Below are 9,707 nucleotides of genomic sequence, written 5' to 3'. Positions count from 1 at the left end.
TGATGATTAATAATAATAATGGTAATACTACTACTAATAATAATAATAATAATAAAAATAATAATGATAATGATAATAATAATAATAATAATAATAATAATAATAATTATTATTATTATTATTATTGCTATTATTATTATTATTATTCTATTATTAATATTATTATTGCCATTATTATCATTATTATTATTGTTATTATCATTATCATTATTATTATCATTATTATTTATTATATTATTATTATCATTATTATCATTATTACGATTATCATTATTATCATTATTAGCATTATTGTTTTTATTATTATCAATGGTATCAATATCATTTATGTCGATGTAGTAGTAGCAGTAAAAAAAGAAGTAGTAGAAATAGTAGTAGTGGTAGTAGTATTGTTATCATTATTAGCATAATTTTTTTTCTCTCCCACTTTTATCTGCCTGTCTGTCTTCTTGATTCTCAGCACCTAGCTTAAACCCAATTAACGAAGTAAGCAAGTCTAGAGGCAAATCAGGTAAACAAAGCTTGCACTGGCGAGCCTCCCTCAGCCCTCCAGCCCTTAACCACTCACTCGGTTCATCATTCAAGCCAAAACGACAAATCACTGGAGCGACGTCGGGGTACAAAGACTCTCGCGTGCTTGTCCAAAAGACCCGGCAATCGAGCAGCTAATCCCTCTTAGAACCTCTTTGTGTTTTCCATCTTGAACCCTCTTTGTCTTTACCTCACGTCTTGGGAGCCGTCTTAGTGCTAAATTATGGCACTCAAAAATGACGTGCGATTGACACCTTTTGCCGCGGGTGAGGTCGGCGGAGCTTCGCGGAGGCCCGGGGTTGGTCTGTCTCTGACTCTAAGGCTTCGCTCTCGCTCTCGCTCTCGCTCTCGCTCTTTTCTCTCTCTCTCTCTCTCCCCTCTCTCTATCTCTCTCTCCTCTCTCTCTCTCTCTCTCTCTCTCTCTCTCTCTCTCTCTCAACCTCTCTCTCTCTCTCTCTCTCTCTCTCTCTCTCTCTCTCTCTCTCTCTCTCTCTCTCTCTCTCTCTCTCTCTCTCTCTCTATCTATCTCTGTCTTTCTCTCTTTCTGTCACATCTCAATCTCTGCCTCTCAGTCTCTCTGTCTTTCTCTTTCTGTGCCACTATCTAAATCTCTGTCTCTCTGTCTCTCTCTGTCTCTCTCTTTCTCTCTCTTTCTCTCTCTCTCGTTCTCTCTCTCTCTCTCTCTATCTATCTCTCTAACTTTTTCTCTCCCTCTGTCTATCTCTCTCTCTCTTTCCACCTATCTATCTATCTATCTATCTGACTATCTATCTATCTATCTATCTATCTATCTATCTATCTATCTGTCTATATATATATATATATATATATATATATATATATATAAATATTATATATATATATATAAATATATATATCTGTCTCTCGCGCGAAAGGCACTTCTTTCAATTCAAAACTGGACACTGGGAGACAGTTAGACGCACCTGCGTCAAGGATGCTCTTACGAAATGGTTATTTTCTGTGGTAGATCACGCAAGAACAAGGGAAACTGGTGAGTCTTCAAGATGAAATGTAATGGCCGGATTCGTGTAGATAGAAATGTGGATACAGGAATGGGTGTGACTGGAACTAGATAGATAGATAGATAGTTGGAGAAAGAGAGAGGGAGAGAAAGAGAGAGAGAGAGAGAGGAGAGAAGAAGAGAGAAAAGAGAGATAAAAAAGAGAGAGAGGGGAAAGAGAGAGTTAAGGGGAAACAAAATTTAAAGGGTTTTGGAAGGAGACCCCTTTTCTTTCCCCCCCCAAAAGAAAATTTTTAATAAAGGAACCGGTTTTTAAAGGACTTACAGAAGTCTTGCCCTTTTTGGGGGGGGAAACAAAACCTGCCCGGGGGTTTCCCCCCCTTTTTCCCCCGGGGGCCCCCCAAAAAACCCCGTTTTTTTTTAAAAAAAAAGAAAAAAAAAAACAAAGGGCAAGAAAAAAAAAAAAAATAATATAAAAAAAAAAAAAAAAAAAAGGTTTCGGCAAAGGGGGGATTTTAATTTAAAAGGGAACTGGGGGGGGGAAGGGGGTTAGAGCAACCCGGAAGGGGGGAAGAAAAGGGGTTTTTTGGGGGGTGGAGAAGAAGGGGAAAAGGGGGAAAATGGGCGGGGGAAAGAGAAAGAAGGGGGGAGGGGGAGAGGGGAGAGAGGGGGAGGGGAGAGAAAAGAGAGAGGGGGGATAGAGGAGGGGAGGGGAAGACAAAGGAAAAGGAGGGGAGAGAGAGGAGGAGAGAGTAGAGAGAGGGAGGGAGGGGAGGGGGAAGGAGGGAAAGGGAAAAGGGAGGGGGGGGAGAAAGGGGGGGGGAGGAGGGGAGGGCGAGGTTAAAAGAGAGAAGGAAGGGGGGAAGAAGAAAGGGGAAGAAAGGGGGGGAAAAAGAGAAGAGGAAGAAAGGGGGGAAGAAAAGGAAAGAGGGGGGAGGGGATAGGGGGAAAGAAAAAGATAGAAAAACTTGATTTAAAAAGAAAAAAGATGGGGGGAAAAGGGGCGAGGAGGAGAGAGAGAGGGGGGGAGAGGGGGGATAGAGAGAGAGAGAGGAGAGAGAGGAGAGCGAGGGGAAAAGGGGGAGAGAGAGAGGGGGAAGGGAGAGGGAGGAGAGGGGAGGGGATGAGAGGGGGAGAGAGGGGGGGGAGAGAGGGGAAGGAGGAGAGAGAGAGAGAGAGAGAGAAAAGGAGAAGAGAGAGAAAAAAAGAGATAGCGAGGGGAGGAGAGCGAAAAGGAGAGGGGAAAGAGAGGAGAGAGGGAGGGGGGAGGAAGAGGGAGGAGAGGGAAAAGAGAGAGGGGAGGGGATGAGGAGAGGAGGGGGGGAAAAGGGGAGCGAAAGAGGGAAAAGGGAGGAGAGAGAGAGAGAGGAGAGGGGGAAGAGAGGGGGAAAGAGGAAGGAAAGGGGAAAGGAAAGAGGGAGAGGGGGAGAGGAAAGGGGGAGAGGGGAGGGAAGAAGGGGGAGAGAGGAAAAGAGGAGGGGGAAAAAAAGAAAAGGGGAAAGAGGGGGCCCGGGGGAGGGGAGGGGGCGGAGGAGGGATGGGGGAGGAAGAAAGGGAAAGAGATTTTTGAAGGGGGGAAGGGGAGGGGGGGAGAGAGGAGGAGGGAAAAGGGAGAAGGGAAGAGAGGGGAGAGGGGGGAAAGAGAAAAAGGGGGAGGGGGGAGAAAACGAGGAAAGGGGCGGGGGGGAGGAGGGAGGGGGGAAGGGGAGAAAAACTTGAGGGGGAGAGCGTGGGGAAGCGAGAGAGGGGGGGAGGGGGGAGAAAAGAGGAGGGGGAGGGAGCGGAAGGGAGGGGGAGAGCGGGAGAGGGAAGAGGGAAGAAGAGGGAGGGGAAGTGGAGGGGAGAGCCGGAGAGGGGGGAGGGGAGAGGGACGGGGGAGGGGGGAGAGAGGGGGAAAAGGGGAGAGAGGGGAGAGAAAGAGGAAAAGAGGAGGAGGGAGGGGGGGAGGGAAAAGAGAGAGAAGAGATTGGAGGGAGATGAAGGGGGGAGAGAGAGAGGGGGAGAGGGGAGAGAGGAGAAAAAAGAGAGGGGAGGAAAAAAAATTGAGGAGATGGAGGGGAAGAGCCGGAGAGGGGAAAAGGGACGAGGAGGGGGGGAGAGAGGAGAGAGGGGAGGGAGAGAACAGGGGGGATTGAGAGGAGGGGAGAGGAGGAGGAGAGAGGGGAGGATAAAGAGGGAGAGAGGGGGAGGGAGAGGGAGAGGGGAGAGAGGAAAAGGAGAGAGAGAAAAGGGGGAGAGAAAAGAGAGTTTGGGGGAGAGGGAAGAGAGGGGAGGAGAGGGGGAGGGAGAGAAAAGGAGAGAGGGGGAAGAGAGGGGGGAAAGAGAGGGGGGGGGAGAGGGGAGAGGAGGGAGAGAGAGAAAAGGGGAGAGGGGGAAGGAGAGAGAGGGGGAGAGGAGGGGGATGAGAAAAAAGAGGGGAAAAGAGGGAGGGGTCGGAGAAAATAAGGGGGATTGAAAAAAGGGAGAGGAGAGACGACGGGGAGCGAAAAGGGAGAGGGGGAGAGAGAAGATGAGAGAAGAGAGAGAGGAAGGGGGGAGCAAAAGGGGAGGATGGAAAGGAGGGGGAGGGGAGAGAGAGAGAAAAACCAGAGGGAGGGGGAGAGGAGAGGGGAAGAGAGGGGGAGGGGGAGAGAGGAGGGAAGGGGAGAGAAAAAGGGGGAAAAAGGGAGGAAAAAAACCCCGGGGAGAGCGAGAGAGAGGGGAAGGGGAGGGGGAGGGGAGAGCAAAGAGAGAAAAGGATGGGGGAGAGAGAGAGAGGGGGAAGAGAAGAGGGAGAAAAGAGAGAGAGGGGAGAGGGGAGAAAAGGGGGAGGGGGAGCGGGGGAAGAGAGGGGGAAGAGAGGGGAGAGAGGAGAGAGAGAAAAAGGAGGGGAAGGGACCGAGAGAGAGAGGCGGGAAGAGAGAGAGGGGTGAGAGGAGGGGGAGAGAAAAAGGGGGAGAGGGGGAGAGAAAGAGGGGGAGAGAGGGCAGAGAAAGAGGAGAGAGCGAGAGAGAGAGAACGGAGGGGAAGAGAGAGAGGAGAGGAGAGATGAGGGGAGAGAGAGGGGAGAGAGAGGGGGGAGAAGGGGGCGGGGAAGAGAGGAGGGGGGAGAAAAAGGGGAGCGAGAAGAGGAGAAGAGAGAGGGGGGCGAGGGAGGGGATAAAAAAGGGGAGGGGGAGAGAGAGAGGGGGAGAGAGAAAAGAGTTTGAGAGGGGGAGGGGGAAGAAAAACCCAAAAGGGGAGAGGGGGAGAGGGGTAAAAGGGGGGAGAGAGAAAAAGAAAAGGAGAGAGAGAGGAGGAGAGAGGAGAGAGAGAGGGGGGAGAGGAACGAGGAGAGGGGAAAAAGGGAAAAGGAGAAGAGGGGAGGGGGGGAGAGTTTTGAGGGAGAGAGAGAAGAGAGGGGAAGAGGGAGAGGGGGAGAGGGGAGAAAGAGAGAGAGGGGGGAGGCGGAGGGAGAGGGGAGAGAGGAGAGGGGGGGAAAAGGAGAGAGAGAGGGGGAGAGGGGGGTGACCGAGGGGGAAAAGAGAGAGGAAAGGGGGGAGAGGGGGAGAGAGTTTGGAGGGAGAAAGAGAGGAGGAGAGGGGAGAGGGAGAGAGGGAGGGGAGGGAGAGCAAAAACCCATGCCACCCAGGTTTGTAAACATTTTTAAGACGGGGGTTTTAAAACCCCCCGACCGCCTTCTGCTTTGTTTCCTTTCCCGTTTTTTGCCTTCTGAATCAAAATTATTTTTCTCGCCCGTTTTCCCAAAAGCCATCGCAAGCGGGAGACAAGATCGGTCCTGGCCTCGATTCGCACATCTCAGCAGCATCATACCATCGCTAAAAACCCACCATCCCCGTCCCCAACCACGCCAAAACTAAAAAAAAACCTAAAAAAACCCACCCCCCAAACCACCATGTAAATATGCGCAGTCATAACCACAGCACTATAATCACAATCCCTGACTGAGAGACCTAAAGGATACCTGTTTAGTGCTTCAACTTAAAGATACACTGGAAAGACTACACGGAAAAGGTTTGCCATTCCTGTGATCGGCTGCTAGGAATTGCTGCTATCATTTGTCATGCATCTGAAAATTCGAATGTTCACCAGGTGGATTCCTTACCTGATTGTGTGGATTGGGGCCCTGCGCGAGTGCGGCTAATCCTGAGGTCACTGCCATATTGAAATTTTACCCCTCTTAATTATTATTATTATTATTATTGTGAAATTTTTGGGATTATTTTATTATTTTATTATTATTTTTATTATTATTCTTTTATTATTATTTTTATTATTATTTTTTTATTTTTTATTATTATTTTTATTATTATTTTTATTTTTATATTATTATTTTTTTATATATATATTTTTTTTTCTGTCTTTTCTTTGTACCAACCGTCTTTCACTTATTCCCTCTTCTTTTCTATCTTTCTTCCATCTTCTTCCGTCTTTTTAAGGCCTTTATTACACAGACATAGAACTTGATAAATATAGACAGACTGTGCAATATGTAGATTACCAAAAAAGACCGAAAAAAGAAAATAAAAAATTTACCTCATAACCCCCCACGCCTCTGGGGGAAAGAGAGAAACCCAAAAAAAGGGCCCGGTTTAAGGGAGAGGGGGAAAGGGGACACCGTCAAGGGAGAGCCGCAGGTGGACCCCCCTCAAGGCAAAAGCCGCCCGGGAACCGTCAAGCGAGCCCCAGGGGGACCCCCGCCCAAAGGGAGACCCCCAAAGGGGACACCGTCAAGGCAGAGCCGCAGGTGACACCGTTCCCAAAGGGAGAAACCGCAAGGGACCCCCGTCAAGGCAGAGGGCCCCAGGTTTACACCCAAGGCAGAGCCGCAGGTGACACCGTCCAAAAAGGCCAAAAGGGGGCCCCAGGTGACACCGCCAAAGGGGAGAGCCGCAGGTTGAAACCGGCCCCAAAGGGAGAGCCCCAGGGGGGACACCGCCAAAGGCAGAAAACCGCAGGGGGGACACCGCCCAAAGGAAGTCCCAGGTGACACCGTCAAGGCCAGAGCCGAAAGGGACACCGCCAAAGGGAGAGCCGCAGGGGGACACCCCAAGGAAAATCCGGGAGGTGACCCCCCGTCAAAGGGAGATCCCCCAGGGGACCCCCCCTTTAAGGCAGGGGCCCCAGGGGACACCGCCAAGGCAGATCCGCAAAGGGACACCCCTCAAGGGAGGGAAAAACCGCAGGGGGGACACCGCCCAAGGCAGAAAAACCGAAGGTGACACCGTCAAGGCAGAGCCGCAGGGGGACACCCCCAAGGCAAGGGGCCCCAGGGGGACACCGTCAACGGCCCCCCCAGCCGCAGGGGGGGACACCGCCCCCAAAGGGAGATCCGCAGGGGGACACCCCAAAGGGGAGCCGCAGGGGTTGGGGAAACCCCCCAAGGCAAAATCCGCAGGGGGGGGTTTACATCGTCAAGGGGAGAGCCCCAAGGGGGACACCCCCCCCAAGGCAGGGTCCCCAGGGACACCCCCCAAGGCAAAAAAGGCCGGGAGGGGGACACCGCCAAGGCAGGGTCCGCAGGGGGGCACCTCAAGGCAGAGCCGAGGTGAAAACCCTTTAAGGGAGAGCCGCAGGTGGGCCCCCCCGTCAAGGGCAGATCCGGGAGGTTTGGGCACCCCTTTAAAATAGAGTGCAGGTGACACCGCCAAGGCAGATCCGCAGGTGACACCGTCAAGGCAGAGCCGCAGGTGACACCGTCAAGGCAGAGCCGCAGGTGACACCGCCAAGGCAGATCCGCAGGTGACCCCCCCTTTAAAAGGCAGAAGCCGAAGGGGGGACACCGCCAAGGGGAGAACCCAGGGGGTACACCCGCAAGGCAGATTTCCCCAGGGGGGGACACCGCCAAGGCAGATCCGCAGGTGACACCCCCCAAAGGCCCGAGCCGCAAAGGGGGACACCGCCCAAAGGGAGGGGTCCGCAAAGGGGACACCCTTAAGGGAGAGCCGAAGGGGGACACCGCCCAAAGGCCCAGATCCGCAGGGGACACCCTCAAGGCGAGCCCCCAGGGGGGCACCCCCTCAAGGCAGATCCCCCAGGTTACCCCGTCAAGGCAAAGGAGGGGGGGCAGGTGAAACCGTCAAAGGCCAAGACCGCAGGTGGGGCACCGGTCCCAAAGGGGGAAAAATTCCCCAGGTGGTTTTAACCGTCCCCAAGGGCAGAACTGAGGTGACCCGTAAAGGGGGAAAATCCGCAGGTGGGCACCCCTCAAGGCAGAGCCGCAAATTGGGGGACCCTAAGGGGAAGCCGCAGGGGGGACACCGTCAAAGGCAGAGCCGCAGGTGACACCGTCAAGGCAGATCCGCAGGTGACACCGTCAAGGCAGATCCGCAGGTGACACCCTCCCAAGGGGGAGGGGGCCCCCAGGGGGACCCGCAAAAGGCCCCGAGCCCCAGGTGGGCACCGTCAAAAGGGAGAGCCGCAGGGGGGACACCCTCAAGGAAAAGCCCCAGGGGACACCGGCCCAAGGCAGGGGCCGAGGGGGACACCGCCCCAAGGAAGAGCCCCCAGGGACACCCCCAAGGCGAGCCCCAGGGGACCCCCGCCAAAGGGGAGATCCCCCAGGGGGACACCGCCCCAAGGGGATCCCCGGGAGGTTACACCGTAAGGGAGACCGCAGGGGGGGACACCCCAAGGCAGGGTTTCACCTTGAGGACGAGGGCTGCCTAGAAAACAAATGACACAAACACCAGTTTCCATTAGGAAGGGGTTTCCGGCCCTGCATGAGGCCCCCGAGAGATAAAAGGGTTTCCCGGATTTATGGGGTTTCAACAAGAGGGGGAGCAAAAGGTTTTTTAATAACGAGGTTTGCAGCCATTTGATATCATCGTGTTGTTGAATTTATGAACAAGAAGCTGACATCAAGTATATATTATTATTGATTGTGCTTCTACGTATTACTGCCCAAAAAGGGGCCCGATTTTTTGGCCCCCCTTTAAAAGTTTATGGATTTGGGATTTGGGGTCCTATTTTTTTGAAAGTATAGGAAAAAAAAATTTTAATTTTCCCGACTGAGGACGGAGGGGGCTTTTTATTTTGAAATACCAAATTTTTTATTTTGTTTAAATTTGTTTCGGGAAATTTTTGGGGGGCCCGGGAAACCCCCCGTTTTGATCGATCCACCCAATTTATTTGTCACCCAAACAGGGTCCTTGGCTCGTTGGGGAAAAAACATTTAAGATGGGTTTGATCGATGGCGTTTTTCAAAAATTTTAAAACGCAAAAAAAGTTGCAAATTTGGTTTTTTTTTTAGATTTTCAGGGCCAAAAAAAATTTTACTATTAGCAGGGCATTTTGCTCTTCGGGAAAAAAAATGTGGAAAATTGTCCGCATTGCACTGTGACATCATTTGATATCAAAAGCGTTGTATTGTGTGACTGCACCATATTTACTGGACGCAAGAGAATGCAATGCCATCAGGAAAATATTTTTAAAGTAAGGGTTGGGGTTTGTAAATTTAAGGGTCCCTTTTTTTGTTTTTGAAAGGCACTTCGCGTTTAAAATATGTTATTTGATCAAAAAAAATTTTAACGATTTTGTATTTAAATTTACCCAAAGAAATTAAGGCGACATTTGTTATCTCCGTTTTTTATTTAAGTAATGCCGTTTTGTTTTTGCTACAAAGGGTATCTCCATGAACCCCTTTTGCAAGAGGGGAAAGGGTTTAAAAGTCTTCCCTCTCTCTCTCTCTCTCTCTCTCTCTCTCCTCCCTCTCTCTCTCTCTCTTTTCCCCTCTCTCTCTCTCTCTCTCTCTCGCTCTCTCTCTCTCCTCTCTCTCTCTCTCTCCTCTCTTTGCCCCCTTTTCTGCTTCTCTCCTCTCTCTCTCTTTTCTCTCTCCTTCCTTTCCCCTCTCTCTCTCCTTTTCCCCTCTCTCCTTCTCTCCTTTTCTCTCCTTCTCTCTCTCCTCCCTTCTCTCTCTCTCTCTCTCTCCTCTCCCCTTCTCCTCTCTCTCTCTCTCTCTCTGTATGTGTGTGTGAGTGTGCGGGGGGAAAAAAAATGAGTGTGGGATAGAGTATGAGCATGAGTGATAGAGACAGCGTGAATGGATACCTCTCTCCTTTTCCCTTATCTTTAGCACCCATATTCCCTTATAGTACGACCGATGATTTTGTCATTCATGAGATATTGATAGACTGTGGTTTGAAATAGTTTGGCTTTTATACAGTCTACAGTAATCAGTATTTTCCTCTATATATAAAAGCTTCGAATTCGGATT

General features: G+C 50.9%; 1 protein-coding gene across 1 annotated transcript in view; it reads left to right on the top strand.

Annotated features, from left to right (window-relative positions):
• The window catches only part of LOC119575934 (basic salivary proline-rich protein 2-like), a 17,155-nt gene extending 8,983 nt beyond the window's left edge, over positions 1–8,172 (top strand). The window contains exons 2-7 of the mRNA XM_037923466.1: positions 5,480–5,643; positions 6,200–6,478; positions 6,607–7,068; positions 7,254–7,530; positions 7,689–7,799; positions 7,888–8,172. Of these exons, the coding sequence (XP_037779394.1) occupies positions 5,480–5,643; positions 6,200–6,478; positions 6,607–7,068; positions 7,254–7,530; positions 7,689–7,799; positions 7,888–8,172 (1,578 nt within the window). The remainder of the gene's footprint in view (positions 1–5,479; positions 5,644–6,199; positions 6,479–6,606; positions 7,069–7,253; positions 7,531–7,688; positions 7,800–7,887) is intronic.
• The last annotated feature ends 1,535 nt before the right edge of the window (positions 8,173–9,707 follow it).

This window comes from Penaeus monodon, chromosome 8 (assembly GCF_015228065.2).
Source record: "Penaeus monodon isolate SGIC_2016 chromosome 8, NSTDA_Pmon_1, whole genome shotgun sequence".
In the NCBI taxonomy this organism is placed as follows: Eukaryota; Metazoa; Arthropoda; class Malacostraca; order Decapoda; family Penaeidae; genus Penaeus; species Penaeus monodon.
The sequence above is the reverse complement of the archived record's forward strand: the minus strand, read 5'-3'. Positions and strand labels throughout refer to the sequence as shown.